We start from the raw sequence: 15,335 nt of genomic DNA on the forward strand, positions 1-15,335 counted from the left end.
TGCAGCATCTCCGGGCGCGGCGACGGGCTTGCAAACGTTTTCATGGCGATGCGGACAGCAGAGGCAGTAAGAGATGAATATGCTCGAGAAGTGCACTGGTCAAATACTCCGCCTACAACGCCAAACACCAATTACACTATCAAGAGGCCACACTGCAGCGCACGACGAGACGCCAGCCCAAACGACTGCTGCACTCTCACCGCTTACCCGTTCAAGGCCTTCGCCATACCCTCTGCAGCTGCTTTGCCAAGCGACTCCAAGGTTCCCATGCCCAACAGTTGGAGCACTGAGATATCGAAGCCAAAGGTTTGCTTCCACCAGTTTCGTAATTCGATACCGACCAGACTGTCCAGGCCAAGCTGATCCACTGGCAATGAGATGTCGATCTCGTCCTCTTCTTGCAACAGCAACGCCATGAGTTGACGACCGATCTCCATGGCCAAGTAGCCAGCAGTGTCGGGTGCCTTGAGAAGCTCTGGCTCTGCTTTCGCTTTGGCGATGAATGCCTTCAGGTTGTTTCCATCATCGCTCTTCTCGTCGCCAGCACCAATGTTGTGCCACACAGCCATGCGGAGATCCGTCTTCCACCAAGATCGGGACTCTGGGCTAGAGAGCGACACCTTGGATGCGAAGCCAGTGGCAAATGTGTTGTTAAAGGCGTAGCCATTTCCTCCCGCGCTGGTGTTGGCCGCTTTGCTGGCTGGTGGCAGCTGGATTGCTGCAGTGACAGCGTCAAGGATTTCTGCTTCGGTGCACCCAGAGTAGCCGTTAGTCAACAGCCTTTTGAGCAGAGCATCGTCGCGCGCGGCAAAGCCCATATCTGCCACTGCACCAATGTCTATCGAAGATGCAGCAAGGCCGAGGTCGTTGCGATATTGAACGAAAGCGTCCAAGAAAGTGTTAGCGCCGGAGTAGTTGGCCTGTCCGGGTTGTCCATTCAGACCAGACATCGAGGACAGGAAGAGGAAGAAGTCGAGATCAAAGCCTGCCTCGGTCACCGCCTCGTGGAGATACCATGCGCCCTTGACCTTGGGGTCCGAAGCTCGGTACCATTGTTCCAAGGACATGTTCTTGAAGCCCTCGTCGGCGACAAGCATGGGCGAATGCACCACGCCTTTCAAGTTCGAAGATTCTCTCACGGCACGAACGATGTCCTCCTGCTTGACCATATTGCCTGCGACGAGTCTGACATCGCAGCCCATGCTTTCGAGCTCATGAATGACGGCCTTCTCTTCTTCCCTGGAACCAGGATTTCTGGACAGCGCAACAATGCGCCGAGCTCCGTGCTCTACCAGGTGACGAGCAATGACGCTGCCAATGCCACCAAGTCCACCAGCAAGCAAGTAGGAAGCTGAAGAATCTAGCTTGAGGACTCGCTCGTCTGCGGCACGAACTGGGGCAGAGTCGACCTGGAGATTGCCCTTTGGATCACGGATCTTCAGCACAGTCTGTCCGACGTGCTTCTCATCTTGAACCGCTTTGACGGCTTTCTGCACATCGGACATATCATATACGTTGCATGGCATCAGTGGCGCGATGCGTTCTGTTTCGAGTAACTGAGCAATTGTTTGCAGGAGCCTGGTTCCCTGTCAGTAAAGTCACGCTCGGTCTAAGACAGAGTGTTCGCCTACCTGTTTACTTCCTCCGGCTTTGTGGCGATCATCGCATCAAGGAATACTCCGGTGAAGCTTCGTCCGCCGAGGAACGAACTCATGTCCAATTGGGCAGAGGCAAGAATGTCCTGGCTGCCAAGCTCAACCATCTTGCCAAATTCAGCAACGCATTTCCAAGAATCATGCAGCAGAGCACCCGTCAATGAATTCAAGACGAGATCGACTCCCTTGTCGTGCGTCTCGCGCATGACATCCTGCACAAAGCTAGAATCTTCGCTGTTGAAGATACGCTCGCGAGGGATGCGGACTGCCGTGGCGAGGTGATCGGCGTTGGTTGTTGTCGCATAGACTTCTGCTCCCAGAGCAATGGCCAGGAATGCAGCCGCTTGCGCAACTCCATGGGACGCATTGTGAATGAGCACGCTTTGTCCGGGCTTCAGTCCATCTAGCGCTGCGGCTGCTGTACAGTATGCCGTCGGTAGACCAGCTGCCTGCTCCCAAGTCATATGGCTTGGCAGCTTCTCGCAGAGTGTGCTTGATGTGACCGCGTACGATCCGATGGTGCCAGCACCGAGGCACATGACGCGATCTCCAACTGCGAAGTCCTTGACGGCTGGGCCGACCCGGGAAATAATACCACTTGCATCAGTGCCCAGTCCTCCGGCTGGATATGGAGCGTGGCCCATGATCTGTGCAACGTCCTAGCAGAAATGTCAATGTTAGCACAGCTCACTTGTCAACGGATCAGATTTACTTACCGCAGAGCTTACGCCGGCTGCCATCACCTTTACCTCAACACTCTCTACTCCGAGCTCCTTCCGGATGCCGGTATCCCAGTGCAGAGATCCGAGTCGACCAGGAGAGTCGATGGTCAAAGACATGCGTGCATCTGCTTCGCCATCAGGGATTGGCTCGTCGGCGAGCTCGAACGGATACACTCTAGGCACGTAAATGCCACCGTCTGTGATGGCGTATTCCAGGTCTGGTCGGAGGTCGTTGCCCTCTGGTCTTGCTTGGAACTTGGCGAAAGCCTGCACAACCTTGTCCATCGAGGCACCAAGATCGTCGACTTCGCACGTTGCGAACGAAAGCAACTCCTCATTGCGGATGGAGCGCGAGGCACCAATGATTTGCGCGAATCTCGGGTTGGTACAGTTGATCTGACTGAGCTTAGTCACCCAGAAGAGTCCAGAGTCTCCAAGGCCAGCAAGCATTGCCTGGAATGCCTTGAAATGCTCCTCCGATGGGCTTTCCAGGAAGGGCTCTTCCTCTTCCAGCAACGCAATGATGTCCTGCGATGCTGGGAGTGCAGTACCAAGGTTGCTCCTGTCAACCTTCCAACCATTCTTAGCAAGTACCTCAGCCAACGCATCGCCACGCTCTGTCGAGGCATATTCAAGGATGGTGACTGCCTTGCCTGACTCAGTTGGAACACTTGGTTGCGCCACATACAGCGCACTGAGCTGGTTTGGCTCATCACCATCGAGGGTCGTGAAGTCCAGCTTGAGGTCCGCTTTCTCGAGCTCGGACTGCCATCGGTCTGGCGTAGCATAAGGCTCTTGTTCTCGGTCGTCGGACTGGCCGTTCCACCAGTCTTCGAAAAGACCACAAGCGACGTTGACCCACTTGGAATCGGAGGTAATCTCCGAGATCACCAGCCTGCCACTTGGAGCAAGAAGCTTCTTGCAGTTAGCAAGACCTTGCTGGAGGCTCTTACCGCCATGGAGAGTGTTCGTTGCAATGATCAAGTCGTACTGATCATCAGCAAAACCTTGACCCTCGAGCTCCTGCTCGACATCCAGAACGCGGTACTCCATGTTTGCCTTGTCGGCGAACCGCTTCTTGAGATCGCCGAACGAGGAAGACGAGTGGCTGGTCACAGTGTACTTGGAGTACATAGGCTTGGCGATGGGCAGTTGCAGAAGCGTAAGAAGTGCTGCTGTGGAATCGCCGCTGATGGCTCCAACCTCCAAGACCCGCAAGTTTGGCTGAGCATGGGCAATGCTTTGAACGAGCCTGCTTGTGTCGATGGTGCTTCCCTGTTGGAACATGCTCATTAGGGTGTCATCAGCGCCTAAAAGCTCGTACCCGGTGACTTTGCTGGTCAACAAGTTGTCAATGTTCGATGCGATCTTGTACAAAGCAGCGGCGCATCCGGCAACTGGAGTACCCTCCAGCTTCTTGTACGCTTCTTCGATGCGAGGCAGAGCATCAGAATCCGCACCAGAATCTTTGAGCAGAGGCGAGTCTTTTCCGATGATCTCGAATTGTCGACCGATCCATGCTGTGTAAGCACTCACTGTCGGATCCTCTGACTTCTGTTCCAGTTCTTGGATATGTCTTTGGATATACTCGATGCAAAGCTTGCCCATGCTGTCGAGAGCCGGAGTGTAAACATTGCGGTCGACCTGGCGTCCGATAAGATCTTCAATGTTCTGGAAGTCAATGTGCTGGCGCCATTCGACACGCGCGGTCACTGGCAGCTGATGCTCGCTCTTCTTCTGGTTGGTGCTCACAGGTGTGAAGTGCGCCTTCGGCACATCCATAACCGCCTTGCCATCTGCGATTACTTGGAAGGCACCTTGGATCTCTCCAGAGCCAGGCATTACGTCTGTGTCTGCGACGACCTTCACGTCAGCGGCATCAGTGTCTGCTCGGACGATAGTGACATCCTCCAGAAGTGTCGGCATTGCACTGAGGTTGCCTGAGTTGACTTTGCCTTGCACAGATGCAATGAGGCCAGACTGGAGAGCGGCATCGATGACCGTTGGGTGCAAGTGGTAGGCATCATCACCGCCTCCTTCATGATCACCAAGAGTGGCAGTGGCTTTGCGGGCAACAGTGTCTGTCTCGATGCTCTCCAGAAGCTGGAACTCAGGACCGTACTCCATGCCTGCGCCTGCAAGACTGTCGTACATCTTAGTCTTGGAGATCTTGCGCGGCAGAGATTCTGCTTCGACTTGAACTGGAGCCGCCTCTACCTCCTTGGCAGTGACCTGCCCGTTGCAGTGCTTGACCCAGTTCGTGCCATTGTGTGATGCGATGGTGAACTCCCACCACTCACTATCCTCTGCATCGCTGAGACGATGACGATGGAGTGACGTGACAACTTCGATTTCAGCATCCTCAGTAAGCACAAGAGCCTGGTTGAGGACGACGTGCTTAAGGCTATAGGCATCGTTCTTGCCGCTCAGCTGCCTGGCTGCCTCTCCTGCCATTGCAGCATAGCCTGCAGCAGGGAAAATGACAGTGCCATCGATCATGTGATCACGCAACCACGGGGCTTCTGCAATGCTCACCAAGTTGCGGAAACTTGGGTTGAAGTCGGTAGTCTCCAGACATCTGCGACCAAGCAGCTCGTGCTTAGGATAAGCTGGCCAGCGCCATTCCTTAGACATTCTCGACTCGTACCAATACTCCTGCTCATGGTTCCATGGATATCGAGGTAGGCCTGACATGGCCTTCTCGCCTGGGAACATTGTCTTGAAGTCGACGGAAATGTTATTCTCAAAAAGCGACCCAATGGCGGCCAGGTACTTCTCGACGCAGTTCTCGTTGCGAACCATGGCGGAGAGATATGGTGGAGAAGCACCTTCTTGTGCAAAAATCTGCCTTGCAGGTCCAGCAAGAGCGCCATGTGGTCCGACCTCCAGGAAGACTGGATTATCGATGTGCTTCAACAGCCCAGCAACTGCGCGGCTGAATAGCACGGGGCTCGCCAAGTTTCGCACCCAGTACGAAGCATCCAGAGGGCTTTGCTCGGGCTCTCCGCTTCCTGTGACGCTGGAGAAGAACGGGAGCCCAGGAGCTTTGCCGCCGACGTGGTCAGCAATCTTGTCGAGATACTTGTCGCCAATCTCCGCCATGTGGTAAGAATGATAGGCTTTTTCGACCTTGAGAAGACGGGCCGTGACGTCTGGGTTGTCCTCCTTGATGCGATTAAGAGTCTCTTGAACAGCATCTGCATCGCCGGAGATCGTGACGCTTTTTGGAGAGTTCTCGCAGGCGACGATGCAATGTGGTGGGCTGAGGTACTTCTCGACCTCTGCCCAGCCAAGTCCGACTGCAGCCATGGCACCCTTGCGGTCTTGTAGAGTCGCCGCCTGCCCGCGTTGATAGGCGCCGATAATGGCCTCCTTGGCTGTGAGAGCCCCAGCAGCATAGGCAGCACCGAGCTCACCGCTGCTGTGTCCCACAACAGCTGCTGGTTCCACCCCGACGGAGCGGAGCAAATCGACCAGAGCAATCTGTACAGCAGTGCACAATGGCTGTGAGAATTCTGCCTTCTGCACATTCGAGGTACGGCCAGTACGCGAGAGCTCCTTCTCGAGTGTCCACTTTGGTGGCTCGGGCAGAGCTTGGAGATACTCGTCAAGAGCTCTGATCGTCTTCTGATATGGAAGATCGTCTCGCTGCATCAAATCGTGGCCCATGCGCGGCCATTGCGCGCCTTGTCCGGTGAAGCACATTACAAGCTCTGGAGCCTTAGCTGAGGTCTTCTTGCCAACAGATGCTGGGCTCTCGATCTGGCCAACAACCTTGAACGCACGATATGGAAGATGCTCTCTGCGGTTTGCCAGTGTATAAGCCATGTCGTCGACTCTGTCGAGCAGCTCTGGCTGTTTCACTAAAAGGTCTTCATAGTCGCTAATCATTGTCTTGAGAGACGCCGAGGAACCGGCGGAGAACAAGAGCAGCTGCATCTCTGATGGAGCTTGCTCACGTTGAGGCTCGTTTGTGATGCCAAAGCTTCGGGCGGAGTCGACAATGACATGAGCATTGGAGCCACCAAGACCAAAGGAGTTGACGCTCACTCGCTCTGCTCGATCTTCTGGGAATGGCGTTGGGTCCACGGGAACGGTCAGTTTGCGCTCCTTGAATGGAATCTTTGGGTTTGGCGTGGTGAACTTGATGTTGGGTGGTATAGTCTTGTGCTCGAGCGACTTTACCGCCTTGATCAAGGACATCAGGCCGGAAGCACCTTCGGTATGCCCGATGTTGGGCTTGATGCTGGTGATGTGGATGCCATCGTCTCCGAAGACATTTGCCACGGCGCCGGTCTCTAGAGGATCGCCAACAGCTGTACCAGTGCCATGACATTCGAAGAAAGCGGTATCCTTGGGATTCAGCCCGGCGAGCTCGTATGCTTTGCGAATCAATGCCTCGTGCATCACCGGATTTGGATTCGTAATGCCTTGTGTCTTGCCATCTGAGTTTGACAATGCTGAGCGAATGACTGCTCGAACTGGGTTGCCATCCCTGATGGCTGCCTCCAAGGGCTTAATATACAGCGCTACAATGGCTTCACCACGCGCATATCCATTGGCATCAGCCGAGAAAGTTTTGCACGAACCATCCGGACCGAGGATGCCCTTCTCACTCATGGACTGCGTAGTTCCGGGCGCCATAATGATCGTGCTGCCCGCCACTATTGCGCCCTCGCTGGCTCCTCTCTGCATGGCTGCGCAGGCTTCATTCAAGCCGACGAGCGACGAGGAACACGCTGTTCGAATTGTGAGACTGGGGCCTGTCAGTCCGAATTCGTAAGAGATCCTGTTTCCGAGCATCCAGTCGTTGTAACCATCGATTCTGTTTGCTCCGTGCGATAGAGGATCCCGGTTCATCAATTCACCCCAGTCCTCGCCCATATTCCCGAGATAGCAGCCTATCCGGGCTCCCTTGTAGTTGACTTCTCCTGCATCGTCGAAAGCTTCGCGGACGACCTCGAGCATCAATCTCTGCTGTGGGTCTGCGAACTCCAGTTCTGTGCGGCTCAAAGTGAAGCGAGATGTGTCCAGGGCACCCAGGCTCACGTCCTCTCCGAGGAAGTAGCCGTACTCCGATGCAATGGCGCCAGCCTTCTTCTCTGGGGAGTAATATGCGTCGACATTGTATCTTGATCTGGGGACTTTGGTTCTTCCGTCACCCTTGTTGATCAAGAAGTCCCAGAACTCTTCGGGTGAAGCGGCACCTCCTGGTGCACGCAAGGCCATGCCGCAGATGGCCACTGGAATCGATGGTTCGACACCTTTGACATGTTGTCTTTGTTGAGAACTGCTGTTTTGGGGTGGGGCAGTATCTTCTGCTGCACCGCTACCACCGCCATTAGCGACAAAATCATCGCTAGGCGGATTTGGGCCGCTATCGATCTGCAAGCCGAGCATTTTGAAAGAAGTGTATGGTGATGATGGAGAAGATAGAGGACGAGGAATGGTGGGACAAGGAGTTGTGTCTACCACCTGATGCAGTCTGCTTCCTCCACGAACAAGGCCGACTCGAGCGTCTTAACAGGCAGCATGGTCTATCGCTGAGATCATAGCACATGAAAACGTGGCTGGCAAGTGCCCGATGCATGGCGACACGCGAGAAATCGTTCGCGATTGAAGCGTGCTGATCACGATCCCTCGATAAACCGAAGGCTTTCTCCCGCGTCAAGTCGCGGCATACGAAAAGCAGCATTTTCGCGCTCGTCGATCATCGTACATCGATCAAAGCTGTCCGACAAGATCAGCAGTCGGTACGTTGAGGAGCATGGACAATGAGCACCAAAGCCAAGTAGCCAAGAGGCCGCAAAACCTCCCGCTATATTGCTCGCTTTCGGACCAACTCTTGCGCGTATGTGGCGTATGAAGCGGGCATCGCGATTGCTCCGTCGCGCCATCAATCACCTAAAACAGCAATTTTGAGTGCTTGGTGAGATCATTCCGACGGAGTACTTTGTTAGGACCACATGAAGGAGCTTGGAGAAATCGATCAAGCCAACAATCACAATCGATACGTTGCTATCTGCGGATTGCCTAAGGCAATCACATGTTACCTGGCATACTCTGGGTAATGCCACCATCGACCACAGTTATGGTACCCCACATATAATCGTTCGTCGCCAACGTCAAGACGGCCTGTGTAGTGGTCAGCTGATCGGAAGCTCATACGAATGCTTGGAGAAGCAACTTACGCTGGCGAGATCCTGCGCATTGCCCATGCGTCCCGGAGGTACTCTGGCTCCAATGGTCTCCATCTCTTTCTGAAATTCTCCATCTTCCTGTGGAGCGCTCATGTTTGCAGCGTCAGAGCCACCGGTGGTCATTTCGGTAGGGAACCAGCCTATAGCTGAAATCAGCTCCTCCTCATCGGTTAACGACAGAGTACGAACCTGGTGCAATCTGGTTAACACGGACGTTAATGGCTTTGTGGCTCAGGTCATAGGCCATCTGACGAGTGACATGCACCGCCGCAGCTTTGCTGACCTGCAAATTTGTGTCAGCACCATACTCTGTGAGAGTGGACATGAAGAATTAGTATCTTACATTGTAGGCCAGCTGGCCTCCCTCTGACCTGTGAATGGGAATCTCCGTTAGCTTACCGGCCATCAACACTGGATCATAGGCACTCACATTCTCAAAAGTCCGCTGTTGGAAGTGTTGTTGATGACGCTTCCGCCACGCCTGATGGGACTATCAGCAGACTTTGCAAGCAGCGGCAAGAATGCTGCCGTCACGAAATAAAGAGATGTAGCATTGGTGAGGAATGCTGCGTATTTATGGTAAGTGAAAACGTTTCGTACAATCAGCTGACTGAACATACCACGCTGCCAATCGTCTGGGTTCTCATCGAACATGGCTTTGCCGAATTGCTCTGGTCCTGCATCTGGCTCCACACTTGGCTTTGTGGTCCATACACCAGCATTGTTGACCAACCTGTGTTCAAATCAGCAGTGGCGCTCGTTCGCAAATGCGTTTACATTGATATACACATTCAGATATCCCTCATTCTTGGTGATGAGTTCTACTGCAGCTGAGATGCTCTTCTTGTCGGTGGTGTCCATTTGGAGAGGAATAATGCTTCCACCCTGCTCGCCGAGCTTCTCAGCAGACCCATGGACTTTTGCGGTGGTCTCGAGGACCTCCATCCGGCGACCGGTGATGTAGACTTTGGCGCCATTGGTTGCAAAAGCCTGTGTCAACACTGCTTCCCGGTCAGCTATCTCATCTTTTGAGAGGGAGTCCGACATCACGCACTCAATCCAATACCCGTGCCACCTCCGGTTCTGGTTGCCATCAGCTTTCTCAATGATGATTTTTCGTTGATCATTGCGCCACAGGAACATCACTTACACTGTTTCCATTAGCGAAGATCAAGTATGGCAATGAATTGTTACCAACCTAGCACAACCCAGCCCTTGACCGAAAGCAAAGCTGCTGCTGACAGAGGATGTTGGTTCACCATGATGTCCAAATCTGGAAAGTTGATCAAACAAGAAGAGTTGTTCGAGACGCCACAGCACTCGCTGCTCTGGGACAAGTTTGCAATAATATCATCGCTATTGTATGCCTACACGGCACCGATGATGCATTTTGTTTGCAGCTGTCCAGCCCGTTGACTTTGCGGTAACATGGCACAGTATCGGACTCCTCACTTTGGCATCTGCCAAGACACCGAAACACACGCCGCATCTTCGCGATGTTACGCGCGAGTCTACATTGAAGATCGTTGCGACATCACCGAAGGCACCGCATCGCAAATTTACACTGCTGTCGAGCAGATGGGCAAGGTCTGCAAAAGGTGTCACCTGCTCATCGCAGTTCATGCCTTCACAGCGAGCATGTGGATGGCGGCACGAATCATGGAAATTTTGATTCTGACAAGTTTGCACATGAATTCATCTCTGATTTGTGATCGATCTCGAAATGAGTCAAAATGGAACTTTAGGATCACCAGAGTGCATATGCATTTCCTAATCATTAGGGCCATCTCCTTGAGGCCAGATCGATCCAAGACACGCTTCGTTCATCATGCCGATTTTGGGCTCCTTCAGCCTACACTATGCATATACGCAGAAGACATCGACTTTTGTCGAGCCCTCCGTGTTTCCTGACCTTGTGCGAGTAAATCTACTCCGCCGCAACTCGGCCAAACTACATACTTGTCAGCAGTTTCATATCAAGAATGTAGAAGGCGATACGTACACCTAAAAATGGAGCCAAAAAGACAAGTGGGCCACACGCTACAACGGTCATCAGGTACAAGTTGCTCATAGCTTCGACAATCGCTCCCGCAACCTGATCTTGCAACGCGATGTCGAAGCTTTGGTAGACATCGCTGTACGAGCCTGCGAGGATCGAGTTGAGGTCGCCTGGGACATCCGGTGGCACGATGGATCTCAGCAGATTAATGCCTGTGTTCTGAAAGACGCACCCAGCGAGAGCTGGGAACAATGTTATGCCAATGCATTGAGCGACGCTCAAAACACCGATCGCATTGAAGACATCATCTGGATCCGGGACTACAGCAGACACACAACCGAAGGCAGTCAGGAGGAAGCAACCGCCGCCCAAGCCCAGAATGATCGTGTACCCGTAGATATAAGATATGGAGGTGAAGTAGTCCACGGTATACATCAGACCGCCCCCAATGGTGGCCAGGATAGATCCGGCAAGCAACCAGGGCATATAGTATCCAAGTTTTGACATCAGGAAACCGTTCATCATGGAGATGAATGCGATCATTATCACAAACGGAAGGAGTTTGGTCGCTGCCTCCACTGGGGACTCATCTCTGGCGAACTGGAAGAACAGCGGCACGTAAAACTGTACAAGTCAGTCTCGACGATTCTCAAGATCTTTAACTTTGCGGCACATTTGTTGTGTACTTACGATGGCAATGTAGACCGCCGCAGGTGCCGAGAAGATGGAATACTGCAAGATCCCAAGTTTCCAGTTTCGAAGCATGTGCGATGGGTACATCCTATCTTCCAATTTGACAAAAGGATGGTACCTGTGTGACAGCCATAGTGCAGGCGTCAAAGCTCCAAAGATGGCGTAAAGGATGATCATCGACGTTGAGGTCCAGGCATACAAGCTGCCTCCAAAGACGATGATCATGAAGCCTGCTGTGCACCATCCGGCGAACAAAGTGAGTGCGAGCCAGTCAATTTTGGCCCACTTTTGACGCGCTGTGAGAGTCTTCTCTGCTGTCATGGAAGGCAGTGTCCAGATAATGACTGGGACCACGATAATTATGAGAAAGAGATTCATATAGAATCCCCATCTCCACCCGCTGTACAGGTGTCAGCTAAGAGATTTGGCCGCTGTTGAACTTCAAGACTTACACTGGACTTTCTGCGAATCCACCGCCAATCTACACAATCTACGTCAGCACAATACAAATCCGAATGCGCAAAACGTACCAAAGGCCCCAAGACTGTACCAACGCCCCATACTGGAGTGATGAGGGAGATATAAAATGGTCTCTCCTTTTCAGTGGTGATGACGCTGAAGAAGGTCAAAGAACCAATGTATACTCCACATCCTCCAATTCCGGCAATTGCTCGACCAACGATCATGGCATTCATGGTAGGCGCTCCACCTGCGATGCCACTTCCAAGCTCAAAAATGAGGAAGTTCCACAAGTAGAGCCATTTGATGTTGAAGAGCGAGTGGAGCTTGGATTGTACCAGTACTAGAACAACACCGGGAAGTGCATAGGCTGTTGCGAGCCACGGAAATTTCGCAAACTCGCCCAGGTCTCTGATGATATCTGGCTGGATGTCGGCGACCTGTGAGACGTGTCAGAATGTCTCTCTAGGTGACTATGCAATCATGGTACCAGAGTTGCATCTGTCGCGAAACAGAATACACATGAAAGGATGGAGAAGATTGCAAGAATCCACCATATTCCATGAATGTCCCTCTCGAATTTCCCGTCGCCAGCTTTACGCTCTTTCGTCGGAGCACCAGCTTCAGCCTCATCGATGCTTCGTGGACCTTCTTCAACATCACTTCGGGTCGAAGGAGCATCAGTCTTCTCGTCCTTGTCGTCTTTCTCATCCTGAGGATGTTGATCGTAGGTTTGAGACATTTTGGCGGCACAGCAGACACACAACTATCTCTGGGATCAAGCAAAAGAGTAGCAGATACGTCGAGCAATACTCGAGAACATCCCTGTGCTGTGATATTACCTCAACGTGAGCTGACTTTCTTCTCGAGTGCACAGTGACAACATAGCCTGCAGATCAAAGCTTCGTTCCCGCCATACCAAGAGAGGTACTTCCTTCAGCGGCGGTCGCTGCCTTTCAACATGGCTTAGCAATCGTCAGTCCCTTCTCATGTTTGAGAAAGAGTCTCTGAGAATCGTTGGAGCTAAGGACAACTAGGTAAGGTCGCCAACGTTCCGTGGCTTGGCTCGGGAGGTTGGCGTAACTTAACTTGTACCCTGAGCCACGGTCATCAGAGCTCGATATTTCCGCATCAGCGATGAGCGCAATGCAGTATTTCTTACTTTCTGACAAAGTAATCGCTGACGCGGGGCGTTGAAACTATGCCGGGCACAGAGTTGACGAAGTCCTGTGTCCTGCAAGCTTTTTATAAAGCCGAAATATTGTGACTGGCCTTTCATTTCGTGGCTTTCCTGCCGCTTCAACAAGCACAAGAGATCTGAGTTGACTATGGCGACTCTTGAGTCTGGCTCGAAGGCATCGAGCTCGTCTGGTGTCGACGGTCTTCAAAATACTTCGACACCAGTCACAGGCGAGAAGGGATCGACGGAAGGGTATGTGGGCGGCCATACAAGAAGGTATCGTGCTGTCTACAATGGTTTCTTCGGATTTTACCGCTCGTACAACTTTCCACTATGTATGGTACTCCTGTCACAGGTTCACTTAGCTCTGCAGAGAACATTCTGACATGAGACAACACAGGGGTCATCTTTGGCGGAGGCATGCTCGGGTTCTCGCTCTCTCGCCTGCAACACTTCGATTACGATGGCACGTTTAAGAACGATTTCGCACTTGTCGTAGGGCAGTGGTACTACTTCCAAAGTGGCCGTGAGCGCATCGGAATGATCATTCACCTTGGAGCTATTCTACCAGCTGGTATCCTCGTGGTGTTGCAGTTCGTGCCCAAGATCCGAGAAAAGCTTCTCATCTTCCATCGCATCAATGGATATCTCGTCATCCTACTAGGTCTCCTCAGTTCCCTGGCAACTCTAGCAGTAATACCGCACAAACAAGGAGGCGGTGCAAGAATTAGCACGCAGACGGCAGAAGCGTTTCTAGTAATCATCACCACAGTCTCAGTCGTTTTGGCCTGGTGGAATATCCGGAGGAAGCGTGTTGATCAACATCGCGCCTGGATGCTCAGGACATGGTTCTACATGGGGACGATCATCACGAGCCGCATCACCGAATTCATAGCCTCTCCAATCATTACTCGGATTGGCGGGTGGTACGGAGTATGGACTTGTGACGAGATTGATTTTCTCTACAGCCAGATGGGCATGCCTTTTCCGAACTCAGAGTACCCGACTTGCGTGATGCCAGACGGAAGCATCAACCGTGATCTCTATGTGGCGGTCAAGGCAGTCCACTCGCTCGAACATCCTGAGCAGTTTGGCACGAGCCATACCCAACCCTTTGGAGCCATGGTGAGTAAATTACGCCGGCGAATCATTGGAATCTCGACTAACTGTGGTTTAGCTCTGGCTTTCTATCGTCATCCACATCATCGGGGTTGAATTCTATCTGTCGATGACTCAGAAGGAGACCGAAAGACTTCGGGAAGTCAGCCACCGGAAGCGTGTCGAAGCAGGCCTGGAATGATCTAGCTATCATCTCAAGCCGCATGACTGTGGAATCCACGTCAAATTATTAGGTTAGGCTGGTCATTTTGGATTCTAAAAGTCATACTGCACGTATGAAAGTGGCTCGGTGTGTGAAATATCGAGATCGTCCCATCTGATAACTGCCAGCATTGTTGCTGATAGATGTACTGTAAGACAGATCTTGATGTGGTCCTCCACGGTGTTTTTGGTCTTTACGGGTTCCAATACCCACCGAGACACACTTAATGCAACTTTACATTCAAGTTCAAGCCCGCAGGACTGTTGGGGCAGTGAACCGTGGCTTTGTAGGTAACCACAGGCATGTCTAATACACCTTGCGCAGATCAAAAGCCTTCACGATGTCGTCCTTCAGCCCGAAGAAGAAATCATCCTCGCCGAGTTGTTCGACTTCAGCACGAGTAGCCCACCATGCCTCGGTAGCCACTGAGCCCTTCGGAACTGTGGGCGCAGTCTCTTCTCCTACGGTCCAAAATAAACTTGCTCGTAGCCATGTCGTATCCTTGAGGCCACCAGGAGTCACTGCCGTGAGTAAAGCAGTCGCAGCTTTACTGTTTCTAAATTCGCTCGGATCCAAACCAACTTGAGTTCGAGCTGCAACTCTCGAGAATTCTGCAACAGAAATGTCATCTGCTTCCGGGATTTGCTTGTCGATTGAGGAGCTCAATATAACGTCCAGACCATGATCTCCGGGTTGGATGACGCGGAATACCGGCGTTCCTATTCGGCCGCCCCAAGACTTGATTGTATCACCAAGACGTATCAAGAGGATCTTCTTATCGTGGAAAATTAGGCTGCTGACGACCAGGACATCGATACCGTTTTCAAGTTTTAGCTCTCTTGCTTGGTATGCCAGATATGCCTCAGCTCCGTCGCTGGTGTCGATCGTGAAACCATTCTCGTCGACAGCCTCTTCATTGGCGATAATGCTGTTACTCCGGCCTGCCATGATGGGTATTGAGTTTGAATAGTCACTTTCGTGTATAAAAATTGGTTGTGAGGGAAATGCGGCTTCCAGTGTGTGTTTCCTGGATCGTTGTAATTCCGGGTGGAGGCCATTCCATGAGCTGAGCTGGCAAGCTGGGCAGCTCCAAGCGCGACGTCATC

General features: G+C 52.4%; 5 protein-coding genes across 6 annotated transcripts; 1 reads left to right on the plus strand and 4 right to left on the minus strand.

Annotated features, from left to right (window-relative positions):
- Positions 1-203: 203 nt before the first annotated feature.
- On the minus strand, positions 204-7,777 carry CKM354_000098300 (uncharacterized protein; the record flags this gene model as incomplete). The annotated part of the gene is made up of 3 exons (XM_044796090.1): positions 204-1,578; positions 1,632-2,314; positions 2,372-7,777. The coding sequence occupies 3 exons, from the start codon at positions 7,775-7,777 to the stop codon at positions 204-206; spliced, it is 7,464 nt and encodes a 2,487-aa protein (XP_044652025.1).
- A 642-nt stretch (positions 7,778-8,419) lies between these two features.
- CKM354_000098400 (uncharacterized protein) lies at positions 8,420-9,839 on the minus strand (the record flags this gene model as incomplete). Its single annotated transcript, XM_044796091.1, has 7 exons — positions 8,420-8,512; positions 8,569-8,717; positions 8,767-8,860; positions 8,921-8,948; positions 9,008-9,310; positions 9,365-9,722; positions 9,776-9,839. 7 exons carry the CDS (start codon positions 9,837-9,839, stop codon positions 8,420-8,422), a joined length of 1,089 nt encoding a protein of 362 aa, XP_044652026.1.
- Positions 9,840-10,504: 665 nt separating this feature from the next.
- CKM354_000098500 (uncharacterized protein) lies at positions 10,505-12,470 on the minus strand (the record flags this gene model as incomplete). Its single annotated transcript, XM_044796092.1, has 6 exons — positions 10,505-10,528; positions 10,580-11,200; positions 11,267-11,669; positions 11,722-11,750; positions 11,800-12,168; positions 12,219-12,470. 6 exons carry the CDS (start codon positions 12,468-12,470, stop codon positions 10,505-10,507), a joined length of 1,698 nt encoding a protein of 565 aa, XP_044652027.1.
- Positions 12,471-13,056: 586 nt separating this feature from the next.
- On the plus strand, positions 13,057-14,208 carry CKM354_000098600 (uncharacterized protein; the record flags this gene model as incomplete). 2 transcript variants are annotated; one of them, XM_044796093.1, is made up of 4 exons in its annotated part: positions 13,057-13,243; positions 13,309-13,834; positions 13,877-14,033; positions 14,086-14,208. In XM_044796093.1, the coding sequence occupies 4 exons, from the start codon at positions 13,057-13,059 to the stop codon at positions 14,206-14,208; spliced, it is 993 nt and encodes a 330-aa protein (XP_044652028.1). The 2 variants fall into 2 exon arrangements, with proteins under 2 accessions (XP_044652028.1, XP_044652029.1); XM_044796094.1 differs by having other exon boundaries at positions 13,309-14,033.
- Positions 14,209-14,535: 327 nt separating this feature from the next.
- On the minus strand, positions 14,536-15,177 carry CKM354_000098700 (uncharacterized protein; the record flags this gene model as incomplete). Its single annotated transcript, XM_044796095.1, has 1 exon — positions 14,536-15,177. One exon carries the CDS (start codon positions 15,175-15,177, stop codon positions 14,536-14,538), a length of 642 nt encoding a protein of 213 aa, XP_044652030.1.
- Positions 15,178-15,335: the final 158 nt, after the last annotated feature.

Source organism: Cercospora kikuchii (genome assembly GCF_019650295.1).
Source record: "Cercospora kikuchii DNA, contig_00001, whole genome shotgun sequence".
NCBI classification, from domain to species: domain Eukaryota; kingdom Fungi; phylum Ascomycota; class Dothideomycetes; order Mycosphaerellales; family Mycosphaerellaceae; genus Cercospora; species Cercospora kikuchii.